At 31.4% G+C, this 15,062-nt stretch overlaps 4 protein-coding genes across 6 annotated transcripts in view; 2 read left to right on the forward strand and 2 right to left on the reverse strand.

Annotated features, from left to right (window-relative positions):
* The window catches only part of LOC129787387 (mucin-22), a 35,353-nt gene extending 25,656 nt beyond the window's left edge, over positions 1–9,697 (forward strand). For all 3 annotated transcript variants that reach the window (XM_055822931.1, XM_055822941.1, XM_055822949.1), the window contains exon 8: positions 1,216–9,697. In XM_055822931.1, the coding sequence (XP_055678906.1) occupies positions 1,216–1,268 (53 nt within the window). In that variant the 3' untranslated portion in view covers positions 1,269–9,697. The remainder of the gene's footprint in view (positions 1–1,215) is intronic.
* An 851-nt stretch (positions 9,698–10,548) lies between these two features.
* On the reverse strand, positions 10,549–11,665 carry LOC129787938 (lysozyme-like). Its single transcript, XM_055823806.1, has 3 exons — positions 11,359–11,665; positions 11,038–11,101; positions 10,549–10,952 (listed from the first exon to the last, which is right to left on the reverse strand). The coding sequence occupies exons 1-3, from the start codon at positions 11,578–11,580 to the stop codon at positions 10,804–10,806; spliced, it is 435 nt and encodes a 144-aa protein (XP_055679781.1). The 5' UTR covers positions 11,581–11,665; the 3' UTR covers positions 10,549–10,803.
* Positions 11,666–11,934: 269 nt separating this feature from the next.
* LOC129787928 (lysozyme-like) lies at positions 11,935–12,847 on the reverse strand. Its single transcript, XM_055823776.1, has 3 exons — positions 12,387–12,847; positions 12,257–12,320; positions 11,935–12,154 (listed from the first exon to the last, which is right to left on the reverse strand). Exons 1-3 carry the CDS (start codon positions 12,603–12,605, stop codon positions 11,964–11,966), a joined length of 474 nt encoding a protein of 157 aa, XP_055679751.1. The 5' UTR covers positions 12,606–12,847; the 3' UTR covers positions 11,935–11,963.
* Positions 12,848–14,145: 1,298 nt separating this feature from the next.
* LOC129787919 (lysozyme c-1-like) lies at positions 14,146–15,039 on the forward strand. Its single transcript, XM_055823765.1, has 3 exons — positions 14,146–14,225; positions 14,315–14,600; positions 14,678–15,039. Exons 1-3 carry the CDS (start codon positions 14,220–14,222, stop codon positions 14,899–14,901), a joined length of 516 nt encoding a protein of 171 aa, XP_055679740.1. The 5' UTR covers positions 14,146–14,219; the 3' UTR covers positions 14,902–15,039.
* Positions 15,040–15,062: the final 23 nt, after the last annotated feature.

Here is a 15,062-nt window from a genome sequence, read left to right on the forward strand (position 1 = left end):
AACTTATGGGGTATGAAAGGCAACTACTGACAAATCTAGACAGATTAGTCCCCACTAGTTCTTGAGATATTAATTTTTTTTTCACATTCACCATTTTACCCCAGTTACCCCTAAATCCTCTCGTTTAAATAATTTATTGGAACAATATTAATCCAATAAATTTCATTTTAGTTTTCTTCTTGCAATAAATTTTAAAACTTTTTGCAATAAATGTGAGAGAATTTTTTTTGTTGTTCTCACAACGAGCGAGAGAAAGAGTTATTGCCGAAAAGTCGATGAGGCAATAAAACACACAATAGAACTTTTTTTTTTCATGAATACTTATAATGAAATTTGAGAGTAATAGAGGATAAATTACAGATTATTTTCCACCCACTAACTGTTGGTAATTTCAACCACAATTTATTATGTTATTCAGCACGAATTGAGAGCAAATTATTCAACAATTATGCGATTGCGGGGAGAATTTATGTCATTCAGTGTTGTTGGTGATTACAGAAAATCAATTCTCTTTGCAATTAATCCACCCTTTTGACCCATTCATGTCCTTGCAATCCTGCGGAACAATGATGATGAGTTTACATTTGCATTTGAGAGTATTTTGCAGGGCGACAGATTGTATAATTATGCAAACTTTTGGTTAGGGAAGACTGGGGATGAGTTAATTGATTTTCTTTTCAGTTTAAACAATGTTTTAAAGGGGCTTTAAAATGTTCTTTTCTCTGTAGAAATCTTTTTTTTTTAGACTGCCTTTTTAATCAATTTTATGATTCTTTAAAGAATTTTTATTTGTATTGAAATTATTTACAAGAATTTGGGGTTAAATGGGTTATTTGTGAGGTTAGAATATTCAAACAAAAAGGCTTAAAGTTTGTTTTACTCTCATGTATTTTGCCAGCTTGATTTCTCTCAGGAATTTTATGAATTTGTGATTGTTTTTCATTAATCATATTTGTATTTGAGAGACTGATTAATTTAGCCCCGATTTGTTGAGTATTTTTCCCCCAATAAGATTTTGCAATTCTTTTTGAATTCACCTAATTAATAAAAATCTTATTTCAAACAAAAAAATAAACACAAAATGTTTCAAAATAATAATAAAAAATAAATAAATAAATCCAACATAACCCAACACTCCCCTAATTTATTGATTTAAAAGACATTTTGATAGGACTTGAATAACAATTTATTTTGTTTTTTTAACATTACTTTCAGCTTGGGAGAATGTAGCTGGGAATGATGGCGTTAAGTACTACGACGGACAGTGAGGTCAGCCTGATTAGAGGTACTAAAAAAAAAATATTAATATAAATACATTTAAAATGAAAACTTTAAAAATGTGGTGAGAAAATAAGAACTTTTATAGAGAGAGAGAAAAGTGGTGCAAAAGAGATTATTTCTCTGTGAAAGTAAAAAAAAAAGATACAGTTTAAAAAAAAAATATAATTTTGAAGACAATTTTGAGCATGTTGGAAACTCTTTAAAAAAAAAATACTAAAAAAAAATTGTGCGAATATTAAAAAAAAAAAAGAAGAAAATGATGAAAACTAATTGGTTCTATAGCTATTAACACAATAATTATGCAAAAGAAAAATATTTACCGAAAAAAAACAAATTAAAACACTTTAACTAACAACGGAACATTTAAAACAAAATATAAAATAAAAACAAAAATTAATAAATGTGTATTGTACATTAAAGAGAGAGAAAGAAAAGGAAAATCTTATACATAGAAAGGGAAAGAGAGAGAAAAAATGAAACTTGATAGGAAAGAACATAGCAAATTAAATAACGATTAATCGCTTTAGGTAGTTTACAAATTGAATGATAAAATGTGGAGTAACGACAATTTTTCCCGCGGCTCTGAATAAAAAAAAAAGGTTAAAATAAACAGGAATTTAGTGAAGATGCAGAAGATCTTATCTTAAAATGAAAATAGAATAATAATTCACGAAAAATACTAAATAGGTAACAAAAAAAATCGGAAAATTCTTAGAGAAGAAAAAAAGAGGAAAACCGCGCAGGGTATCCAGAGAAAATATTCAGTTTATTGTGACCAAAAACATTCAAAACATTTTGACTGTTAAAAATAATAATAAAAAAAAAGTAAAAGACTCGCAGATTTTGAGAAAAAAAAATATCCGAACGATTTATCAACTCTAGTTCTTTGATTTGGTGAAAGCGTAGATGTTGGTGATCAAAAAAATATACTTAAAAAAAAGGGAAATGGTGAAGAGAATCCCGTCGTAAGTTAAATCGCTGAAAAGCGTGGGCGTACAGGAGACGTAAATAGGGATTTAAAAAAAAAGTTAGATGCGGTGTGCGATGTAGAACAAGAAAAAAATAAACAACGGGCAATAAAATAATCGACAGTTGGAACTTTAATTTTTTTTAAAGCAGAAAATTCTTTAGCAAAAATCAACCATTTAAAAAAAATAAATTCTAGAAGAAAAGAAAATGATTAAGGAACAAAAAATGGGACCTTTCGTGACATTATTTGTAATACTGTAAAATGTGTGAGTGTGATATAGTTCTCTTCAATTTTATCCTAGAAAGGAAAGAAAAGAAAAAGAGGCGAAAGGACGTGGGAGGAAATTCTGTGGGAGAATATCGGAGAAAAAGGAACGATTTAGTGTTTACACGGCTTAAAGCAGCGTTAAAAGAAAAGTCATAATTGTGTAAATAAAAGAACGAACTTTGTATAGGAAAAAAAAAAGAGGAAACCAAAAGAGAAAAGAAGAAAAGAAAATCTCTGTACAAGGAGAATGTTTTAACGAATGCCAATTGAGGAAACAGTTCACAATTTACAGAAATAGAAACAAATAGATGAAAAAAACGAAAACTATTAAAAAAAACAAAATTAATCGATGATTTATTTAACAATGAGTAGTGGATCAAATTTTACAAGAAAACTCAAGAAAATTGGCGTTATTTTCTAAAGCCCAGATGTGGACTTTCTGGGATGATTTAACGAACACAATAAAAAGAAATATTTCAACAAATTGTTGCTGCTTTAGTCCGTTTTATTGAGGGAAGTGCTGAAGGGGTAAATAACTAACAAACTCTGATTTTCCATTTTTTTTTGGGTGTTCTGAAATTTTTTTATTTGGAACTGATAAAATGGGTCGTATTCAGCTACCAAAAAATCCTTTAAATTTCAAGAATTTTCTTCTGAAATTTCAATGATTTAAAAGATTGTATGGTGAATATTCGAATTCGAAAATATTTAGAAAATCAGGAGTATTTAAAGCTTTTTAGGAGATTCCTTTAAAGCAAACGCTAACGAGGTCATAGTTGCATTGGACCTAGGATATTTATGTTCTAGAATTTAACTAATAATCACAAAAAGACTTAAAACAAAATTTTAGCCATGCCCTCACGACAGCAATATTGACACAGAATCTAACTATTGGCCAATATGTACCATTTTTTGCTTCGAATTAATGTTCTATAGGCTCCTCTAGCCTGATCGAAGTTATCTACTCCTCCTTTTCCTTTATTGTAAAAATTCATAATTGAAGGTTGGGTGCGATGGTAACTCTTTTCTTTTCTCTAGAAGAGAATCGTTTGATGGGTTTGAACGCCAATTCTGTGTGATTTTCTATATAAGTCAAAACGATGACACATGCATTATTCCTCCATTAGATAAGGATTATTCCAGAAGAGTTGTCTTGCATGTAAGTCGAACTTTTAAGGCTAAACTATATCTTTTCTAAAAAACGCGTTTTCGTTGTTTTTTCTCACTCAAACCTTGTCAAATTGTGTCGCGCTGTCACTGTCAAACATGAAACGCGATTGCTTTGATTCATAAACGTGTTTCTTGTTTGACAGTGACAGCGCAGAACATTTTGACAAGGTGCGAGTGAGAAAAACGACGAAAACGCGTTTTTTTTTTTTTAGAAAATGTTTGGTTTGGACTTTGAACTCCTTGGATATATCTTTTAATGACGCCACTTTCAGCCTGTTACCTCTGATGGTTCCTATTACTGATATTCCTGCCTTTTTGAAACTTTCAACCAAATCTATAGACGTAAAATAATTCAGAATAATCGAATATTCACAAATATTCGGAATCTTTCAAAAATTTCAATACATTCGAGATTAATTAAAAAGTTATTCACCATATTAGAAAGATTTTCAGTCTCACGTTTAAGAAGTTATTTACCCCTTGGCGAGGAATTCGTTTTTCAGCCAATAAATTCGTTCCTGTTTTGCAGTTTCATGTTTTCCCAGAATTCTAATAAAGGAAAATAAATCAAAGTTAATGATATTTGACACAAATTCTGTGACTTTCAATTTTATTTCTTTTTCTCTTTTTTTTTTCTTTTTCTGTGTATAAATCAGGAGGATTGAGGAGCGACCTTTCATAGAAAGTTTACGTCTTCTTTCTCAATAAAAATGTTGATTTTTTATTTAATTCTACAGGGGTATTTTTCGAAATATTTGTTTTTTTTTTTTATTTTTGTCTTTGTTTTAATTTCGTTTTTGTGGAATTTATTTGATAAAACTTTTACAGAGGAAAAGCAAAATTCTTAAACGTCCATTTGATTTAAAAATTGTTTTATTCATTTATGATTCTAAGATTGCTTATGGAGATTTTAAGGATTCTTTAATTTTTAATTTTTCACATGCCTAATTCTTATTTGTTCTTATCTTTTCTTAAACTAAAAATAATTTTGAAAGTCACTGCAAATATCAAAACGTTTTAAAAGATTCAAAAATAAAATAAAGAACAAAAATAATAGAAATGAATTAATTTCCTAAACATTTAACAAGAATATTAATCCAATAAATTGTGAAGAGTTACGACTAAAAAGTGAAATTAAAAAAAAATCTGTGCTGTTTGTAAAAAGTTAAAATTAGGAGATAAATTGAGATAATATATTAATTGCATATTGATGAAAATAAAACACGTTATAGGGTAACAAAAGAAAAAGAATTTTAAGATATAAATAATTCTTAAGAACAATAGATTAAAACAAATTGTATAGGAGAACAAGCTAAAAATGAAATGTGAAGAAATAAATTACAACGAAAGGATTTCACACTCATCGTCTTTTTTAGTGAGGATGAAGAGCATTAAAACAGAGTTTTTTATTATATTAGAATATATTGTAAAGCTTCTCTTATATCGTGTTGAAAAAAAGAGGATTTTGTGATGATTTTTCGGTGTGAAGTCACTTCGTTGTGACATTGAATGAGTTTTTAGCTTGTGAGTAAAGAAATATCGAAACGTCTTTTTAAAAGAAGAAAAAAATGTGAGAAAAGTTTGCAAAAAACTAATATCCCAAAATTAAATGGTAAAGAAATAAGCATGGATTTGTATTTATTGCTAAAAAAAAAAAACCTACAATTTACTGTGAATACTATCCCTAAAGACAAACGGAAACCCAGTGAAAAAAATAAAACGATAAAGAGTTTTTTTTTCAACACTCAATGAGCCAATCTTGAGTGGAGAAGAATTAAAAAAAAAGAAAAACTTTTATCAAGTAGAATTAAGAGAAATAAATGAATTAATTTATGAAAGAACTTTACGAATGTTGAGTGTGAAAGTTTCATTACTTTATTATTCTTTTATTTTTTCAAATAATTTATCTGTTATTTAAAGATAAATCACCTTCATTTTTGGAAGTCTACCGTGTCTGTGAATGAATGAAAAAATACGTCGATAAAAATAATAATTAAAATGTGAGATAGTACGAAAAAAAATCCATTGAGTCAAAAAGAAAAAAAAACTTTGTCGTAAAAGTTTCTTCTTGTGCTAAACTTCCGAAAAAAAATCTCCCAATTTCCAGAAGAAGAATTTGAGAAAAAAAATCGAGCCACATCTTAATCCCTTATCTCGTACTCCACTAAAATAGCGATAAAACTACACAATAATAAAATTAAAAAAAAACACAAATATATTTTTGTATTGAATTGTGGAAGTGAGTGAAAGAGAAAGTAAAAAAAAGGATCAATCCAAATGTGAAAATGTTTTATGAATGAGGAAAATTCTAATTTGCAGAACTTACGAAGAAAATACTCCAAAATTTTTTCAAGAAAACCAAAATTTCTCAATTTTCCTACCAAAAATTTTGTTGAGAAAATTTTTTATTTTAATTTTTGAAAATTTCAGCAATTTTGTTTTTAGATAAAGTTCCTGCAATAATTATTTTTTGATTTTTCTCCCTCATGAACGTGAAAGAAAATTGTGAGAAAAAAAAGAAACAAGAAATGAAAATTTAATAAGAATAATAAAAATTTCATTTCTTGTTTCTTTTTTGTAATAAAAATTAATTAAAATAAGAATATAAAAATAGAAAATAAAGAAGAAAAAAAGTATAATAATGCGGTAATAAATGTATATTTTTAATTTATTTAATAAATAAAGATAAAAAAGGATAGAACTTAAACAAAAAAATTAATAATAGACACAATGTAAAAAGGATTTATAAAATAGAAAGTGAGGGGAGGAGGGGAGAGAGAGAAAATATTTGAGGTATAGAGAACTTACTGTATACCATCTTTTGCGCGCAATGATGCGCAAAGAAATGAAAGATATTCTAGTGATAGTGAATGCGAGGAATTTAATGTGAAAAAATGAACTGATATATAACCATGAATGCGAGCCAGAGAAGGGTCACCCCTCGCCAGAGGGGGAGGATTTTGCAAGAAAGCAGCTTCAGATTCAGATTCAGATTTTTATTTGAGGCGAATGCGTATAGTCGCTTTCATCCCACTGCGACCTGAAAGGTCTATTGTGGAAGGGTCCTCGGTTCTTTATCATCATTATCTGATATATTGAGGATCGATATTGCCCAAGCCGAACGACAGCTCGCGGCAATTTCTTTCCTCATTGATCGGAATCGATCGCCAAAGGGTAGGCAAATGTTTCCATTCACCCTATCACAGAATCAACAAAGAGCGCTCAGAGGGTTATCATTTGTGAAACTGGATTTGTGTACAGATTGGAAAGTCATCTAGGTGTTACTTTCGTTCTCCGTATTTGATGCAAGAGGGCCATTGTTTTTTGTGGATGAGAGTGCATCATCTCTTTCTCTCAATCCAACAATCTGACCAACGTGTACCACTACAACGTTAGCCAGGCAGGGGCATTTTCATCTCTGTTTTTCGGCGTTCGCTTCCGTGTGCCTGAGAGAGACATACCCACAGCTGTGGATAGTGAACACAGCGTGAATACAGCATGCCTTCTCGGCGAGCACAGTACGATGTTTGCCTATCGAGATACAAACATCCTATCCCTTTACGGGCGGTACCGTCTGTATTCGAACCAGAGACTCTATGGACACAACTCGAGTGTTCTATCCACTGCTCCCTGGGCCCTTTAAGAAAGCAGCTTAGAGAGGAAGAATTTCAATCAATAAGAAAAAAGTCAAGGAAAGATATTGAGGAGAAATTAAAGGGAAAAGTTGCTGAAAGAATTGAGAATTTTATATAATTCTTATCTTTGTAGGTTTTTGTTTGAATATTTTGAAAGTTTTTAAGCTTTTTTCAGGGAATTGGAAGATTTTCTAAAGCCCCTTTCAGAGCATTTAAATGATTTAATCATCAATTAATCCTTTTAGGAATAAATTGACTTATTTAACGGATAGTCAGACGATCTTCGTAGGTCTTTAACACTTCGAGGATCGAGGTTTCTAACCTCAAAAGTTTGACCTTCATTTTCTCTCAAAGGAAAATATTTTTCCAAGTTTTCTTTCGACGATCTTGAAGTAATGGAACTTGCCTACACACAGATGTAGAAATTATCACGATATGTTAAATAGATTTTAATTCTATAGCGATTAAAAAAAGTAGATTTGACCACTTTGGCCTCCAAAATCCTCCATGGATTAATAAGCACAAGTCAATTAGTTTTTTCAGTTTAAACATTTTTAAAAAGTCATCAAAATCTGTTCTCTTAATTTTCTTTTTAAATTAGGTTACTTTGTGTCCCTGATGAAGGTCTCTAGACTAATCGAAAGCTTTGGAGATATTTCTTACTTTTATCTGCCGAGATTCTCTGTTTTATCATTACCGAAGAAAGTCCGTTAAATAACCGACGTGGAAGTTTCTTTAACACTACAATTTTATCCCTTTTCTGATCACTATCAAAGAAAAATTAGAATGATCAATGAAAGATAAGTGAAAAAACAAAGAAAACTGTCAAAGAAAAGATCGATTTTTTAGTCTTTCAAGCGACGTGTTGACTAATTTAGCTACTTTCTTCAGGCTCTTCAGACCCTGAAAATTAAGGAATAAGTTTTTTTTGGAATAAAATTTTTCAAACTAACATACAAAATAAGTAAAATGTCTTTCAATCAAATGATTCTTCACAGTATCAGTAACTTTTCCGGAATTTTCTTTGAATTTTTTGCCCATTTAGAACATTTTCTAAATCTTCTTTCTTTGCTGCTTTCTCGCAAAACCCAAACCCTATGAAATATGTATAAAAAAAACTGCTAAATAATCATGTATTTAAAAAAAAATGAGAGAAGAAAACGAGACATTTGATAAGACAACCACCCCCCAGAGTTTGTGTTAAATATGTTACAGAGAGAGAGAGAGAGAGAGAGACAGAGGAGATGCAGAGGGGCAATTGAGCGGGCTATTTAACCATTTTTAGCAAAGAAAAAAATCACACAAAAACAAACTCATGAATCATATTATTTTATTTTCTCTTTTTTTTTCATTTTGCCATCCATCGTGAGGCAGACTATAAAAGAAATGAAAAAAAAAAACTATTTTATAAATAAAAAAAAAATAGAGGACACCGCCAGAAGTGTTTATGTGCGCTTAAACGTTGAAAGAATGCGAGTAAAGGTGCACAGAAATTTGTGGGGAAAACTTTCCAAAAAAAACTGCAAAAATCGTGAAGAAATATAATTGAGAGTGTTGAGAGAGCGAGAGCAAACTAAGTCATAAACGTAACATAATGTAATTAATTGTAATAAATTTTAGGCTTCTGCTATAAACAAAAAAACATTGTGAAAAAACAACCAATTTTGATGAAAAAGAAAACAAGAAATCCTCCAAAAGGATACTGAAAATGATTTAAGAAAAAAACAAAGAGTTCCAACCACAAGTTTTATAATTTTTTCTCAAAATGGCGACGAATTTATGTTTTGTACATAATTTTTTTTCTATGTTTTATTTCCCACTTTTCCAAAAAGAAAAATCCAGAAGCTTTGAAAAAAAAATGAAAGCATTTTCACATTAATTTATTTTTAATGAAAATGTTTTTGCATTGAAATTCCTTACCAAAAAGAAAAAGAAAATTCTTTAAAACAATATTAAAGAAAAGCATATAAAAAAACTTTTGGATTAAAAACACATAACACTGCAATGAGCAATATTAATTGTTGTTGAAAAAGAAAAGTTTTAACATGAAAAATAAACTGCAAGAGAATCTTCCGCAGTGATGTGAAAATTCTCACGTGAAATTAAAATTCTTTTTACTGGAAAGACGAAGAACTGTCGAATGATGATGAAAAAAAGGACTAATTTGGAAAGATTTGAAAAAAATGTGAGCTGAGAGAATTTTTGTGAGAAGGATAGAAAGAGAGAGAGAGAGAAATCATTTTAAAGAAGTGTTAAGAAGGAATAATTTTCTCAGTTTTACTAATGAATCCATTACTGTAAATTCTTTACATTACATACATAATGAATGTAACAAAAAAATAATATATAAAATATTATTGAAAGCTATGATGAAGATACAGGTTTTTTTCTTTTATAAGGCGGAGGGATCTTTTTGGGGAATAGTTCAGCAGGGGAGGGAATCAGAGTGACAGGGAGGGGAGCCCTGGCATCGTGTGATCCATCCGTACCATTAGTTAGGTAATGGTCCAGGTGATCTAAAGGATGCGATAAAGAACAGATTTATTGGGAAAGTTAAGAAGCGAGTTAGAAAAGAAAATAGTTGAGAATGTACAAAGGCAGTTAACATCTAAACGTCAAGATTTCTTCAAGGAAAATTGTAAGTAAATACAAATTTTTAATTTTTAATTAAGAAAAAAACTTTTCCTTCAATAATTTTATTAATTTATTTTTTAAAAAGTCAGAAATGTCTGATTTTGAAATGAAAATTAAGCGTAGATTCTATTGAAAATCTTTTCTTTTCCGGCTGGTAGCAAATTCTAAAAGAAAAATTTCCTACGAAAGCTCCTACTTAGGGCCCTGAAAGTTTTTCAATATTCCAAGAAATCTAAGTCTCGATCGTTTTTTTTTTCCTGAAAGAGTCCGTTTTCTTCCAGAAGAATTTTCACTATTTCGCACTTTCAGAACTTTTGCCCGTAATTCTGAGCCGCAGCCAAAGTTACAATTACAAAAACTAAAGCACATTTACCTGTCATTTAGATTACCTTTGAAAGAATTATTTACGAGAATTTAACTCGAGAGTTTTTTCTTATACTGCAGATTAAGAGTTTTAATGTTTCAGTATACATCAAGAGCTGTAAATCATGAAGAAAAGTGTTCTGGGAAAACGTTTCGATCATCTCTTTAATTTTTCTTATCAGTTTTTTCTTATGTCTTTGTTTAGCTGTTTCCGTTGTATTTCAATTCTCTTGATAATTTTTTTTTGTAGAAAGCAATTTTGAGCAAAAATTTAGTTTTTGCACAGTAATTTATTGTAAAATTGATAAAGTCAGCTTTGGTAGGGAAGTTGTGGGTGGAGTTAGCTTCACAATTACTCAGAATAAGCTAAAAAGCAATATTGATCAATGAAGCAAAACATATTTTTTCATCAAAATGTTTTATTTTAAAGAATAATTTTAGAGTTTAGTAAAAGAAAAAAGAATTAAGGATAAATAAAGAAATTTAAGGAGCTCTGCAGGGCATACATTCACGGTAGGTGGGCAAGGTTCCCTGGCACCACTTCTTCCATCCATTCCAAGCTGAAAATCCGTGTCGTGCGTAGATTTTCTTTACGCACTTTAAATCATCCGTCAAGTCGTCGTCCAAGAGATCTAAATGAATTTATTTTTAAGTTTTATGCATTTTTTGGATTTTTTTTTAAACTTTTAGAGCAGTTAGAAGGGTTCAAAAACTCACCGTTGCAGTCTATGTTGCAATCATTACCAGCTTGACCAACTTTGCACCAATAATTTTCGTTTATCTGTAAAATAAAGATCCAACAAGCACGAAAGAGTTAATCAACATTTCATGATATTCGCAATAAAATGTTTGAGATAACGGAATTTTTCCACTGAATTTCGCGATAATCTTTCAAGAAAACTTCCTACAAAATTCTTTAATCAACAAAAGATTAATTTTGGAGCAAAATAAGCATTTAAAAGAGCTTTAAATTGACTTTAAAGAAATCTTTAAAATAAAATTCTCATAAGAAGAATTATTCCACTGTTTATGACTTACCTGAAAGAGTCCATAGTCAAAGGATCCATTGCTATTGGGGCCTCCAATAGCTGAACTGTTGAAGGCACTCTCAGACTGAATAAGGCAGAGCCAGTCTGAGATCTCTGCCAGTGGGAATCCTTCTCTCCACAGGATCGGCACCACGTCGCACTTTGTAAACTTCCGGGCTTCACTTTGAGCCACCAAAACGGCCAGCAAAGTCAGAAAGATCTTAAATTCCATTACTCAACTGACTGAACTTTTACGTGGGAGAGGCCAGTGGACAAAATAGAGAATGAACAGTAATTGAAGCATTTTATATGTAGGTAATCTGAAGGAAATCGCCCCTCATTATCAGTTATTGTAAAACGATAAAAATACTTTTTATATTGTTGTCCGATATCTCGGCTTTTTTTCGCGAGTTAATAAGCAATCTCTCACATAAGAGATAAAGCTCCATTGAGGCTTTCTTTTATCATTCACATAAACCGCCAAAGAGGTTTCCCATCTTCACGGTGATTTAGCGGAAGGAAAGAAATCGCGTCTGAGGAATTTTTCTTATCTTTCTTCTGGAGAATTTCTTCCTGAATTTATTTTTTAAATAAATAATAAATGAAAATTATAAACTACGGGGATGCTGGAACGCTGTTGGCGAAAAGGGAGGGTAGAGAACGTTTCATGTAGGGCAGGCACTCAACATAGTCAGGCAAGGTTCCCTGGCACCACTTTTTCCATCCATTCCAAGCTGAAAACCCGTGTCGGGCGTAGATTTTCTTTACACACTGCAGATCATCCGTTAGATCGTCATCAACGAGATCTAAAAGATTATTTTTTGAGAGAAACATTTTAAGTTTTCTTCCATTTTTTTTCTTAAAGCTTAGCAGGGAAAAGAAACAGATTAGCAAAGCAACTAACTCACCGTAGCAGTTTATGTTGCAATCATGATCTGGTTTACCAACTCCGCACCAAAAATTATCATTGATCTGCAAAATATTTTATTCTCTGAAGTGAATTTGAAAGCTACAAAAAGCTCCCTTTTAGTCTCATACCTGAAAGAGTCCCCAATCGAAAGATCCATTGCTATTTGGACCCCCAATGGCTGAGCTGTTGAAGCTACTCTCAGACTGAATGACGCACAGCCAATCTGGGAATTCCTCCAGAGGGAATCCCTCATCCAGAAAAATGGGCAGAAGTTCACATTTTGTAAATTTTCGACCCTCAATTTTGCTCACTAAACCAATCAGTAAAAGCACAAAAAGAACTTTCATTTTATGATTTCTTCAAAAATTATTTTAAGTCAATCGCGAGAGTCTTTCTGTGAGACATTAAATGAAATCTGAAAACTCACTGTCGCGGCTTCCACTTTTATATACCAAACAATTGAAGCTCAGAACGGAAAATAACGAGAAGTTTGGATGGATTATCGGGTTGCGTTGTAAATCAAGAAGACACTTTGATCGCCCCTTCGATGGGGTTCCTTTTGCCGCCCACGCCGAAATCAAGCGGCAGATAAAATGCGCCCATTCAGCTTCTCTTTTCTTGTTCACGAAACCGCCAAGTGAACGATTGAATTGACTTTTTTGTGAGCTCTTCTTTTGAGATAAACTTCCTTTGCTTCCGATTTTTATTAGAATCTCCCAAGAGAATTTTCCAAAGAACTATCAGAGATTAATTTAGTTAGTAGACTGAGCTATCTATGGGATTTTTGGTGAATGTGGATCCCCTCTTTTTGATAAAAGAACATTCAATGAGATTTTGTAATGCCGTAGATTGTGCGGAAGAATCATAAAAGCAAAATAAAATGTTTAATTTAGTGTTTAAGAGTTTGTTCTAGTTAATTATTCAGCAATTATGTGATAACTTTTTCTGTACACAATTGAGGAAAGAAGAAGCTAAAAATTGTAAAATCTACCGCGTTTTTTTGGCAGTCTGTCCATTGTCTAACTGAAGGCATTTTTGGGGAGAATCAACAGACCCTTGTTTAAAATACTGTCACAGTGTCTTTTGAAATAATTTATATTCGAGCTACAGCCGAAAGCTCAGTTTAATTTAGCCAAAAATAATAATTTTCCAATTTAGAACACGGAGAGATCATGAAAATTTCAATTAAAAAAAATCTTTTGGGATCTTTTTAATTTAATTTACTCATTTAATTTATTCGGGATCACTCTAAAAGATGATTCTCCTGTTATAGAACCTTTAATTAAAAAAAAACCTTAAATAATATTTTTTTTTTAAAAACCTTTAATAAATTTTTGGAGATAGGGAGTGGCTAATTAGAGCTTTGACCCTGAACCAAGACTAGAAATATTGTAGGATTTCGGAGATCTCAAAAAAAAAATCTTTAGAAACTGCAGGATTTTTTTTTAACCTAAGATCGGAAGACGTTGAGAATTTATACCAAAGATCACAAAAAAATGCAAGATTTTTTTCTAGACTTCCCAAGATGCATGATTTTTGTTTAAGATTGCAAGGCCGTAAGATTTTATCCATAGAAATGCATTTATTGAGTCGTTGAACTCAATGTCAGACTGTACCGGAAAATTCTTTGTCTGATCATATGTTAAATATTGATAATAAAAGGGGATTTTTTCAAATCTCTTTTAAGTTTTTTTTTTTTCAAATGGACAGACGACAACTCTGCATTTATTTTCTAAGAACTATACCGTGTATAGAACTTTTTTTTGACCGAAAAGCCTATAATTCAACATTTCAGCGAATCACTTTATCATGCGTTACGCGATGGCAGAGAAATAAAACTGATAACATTTCTGGGGAATTTTTTGTGCTATAATATGTGGGTGAGTCGTCGAAGAAAGTCAGTCGTGAAGTGAATTTCTTCTTAAGAACATCGTGTGAAAGATTGTTTAAAAAAAATCGCCATGAAAGTCAGTATAATTGGTTTTAAGTTTAATAAATTAATTGTTGAAGATCTTAAGGAATGATCTTAATTTCAAAAGCATTTATGAATTTGTAGTTTTTTGCTTTTATTGTGTTTGGATTGGCTTTGCTGGAGCTTTCTACAGCCCGGCGGTATGAACGATGTGAGCTTGCAAGAGAGTTAGCCGGCTATGGCTTCCCACGTTCTCAACTTCCAGATTGGATTTGTTTGGTTGAGAGTGAAAGTAACTTTGATACACGCGCTGTGAATCACTGCAATACCGATGGCTCCAAGGATTGGGGACTCTTTCAGATTAACGATCGCTACTGGTGCAAAGGAAGCTACCCTAATGGGCACAACATCTGTGGCATCAATTGCGAAAGTAAAGACGAATCTTCATAAAAAAAACCAGCTTTCAGGAAAAATGTTCAAATCTATAAAAATCTCTTCTTGGTACAGCTGTTCTGGATGCTGGTCTCGGATACCAAATTGACTGCATCCAGAAAATCTTCAAAACTCACGGCTTTGATGCCTGGAATGGATGGAAGGCTAAATGTCGCGGAAAGAATCTCCCCAGCTTGGATCACTGCTTCAATACTTCGGCGTATTATTTTACATTGGAGTACGATAACATCCCGGAACTACTCATGCTTGGAAATGGACTAGACATTAAGTTCAAATGAAAAATGAAGCCAGTTTAAAAAAAATCAAAGGATGACAATGTAAAAAAAATTAGTTGTGGAGGTTTTGTACTTGAGTTTAAGAATAAAAAGTTTCCTTCAATTAGAATTCATTTGTGAAAAAAAAAATGTTTTTCGTTTTTCTTTCTTTACCTAAAAAATGT

Source organism: Lutzomyia longipalpis, chromosome 1 (genome assembly GCF_024334085.1).
Source record: "Lutzomyia longipalpis isolate SR_M1_2022 chromosome 1, ASM2433408v1".
NCBI classification, from domain to species: domain Eukaryota; kingdom Metazoa; phylum Arthropoda; class Insecta; order Diptera; family Psychodidae; genus Lutzomyia; species Lutzomyia longipalpis.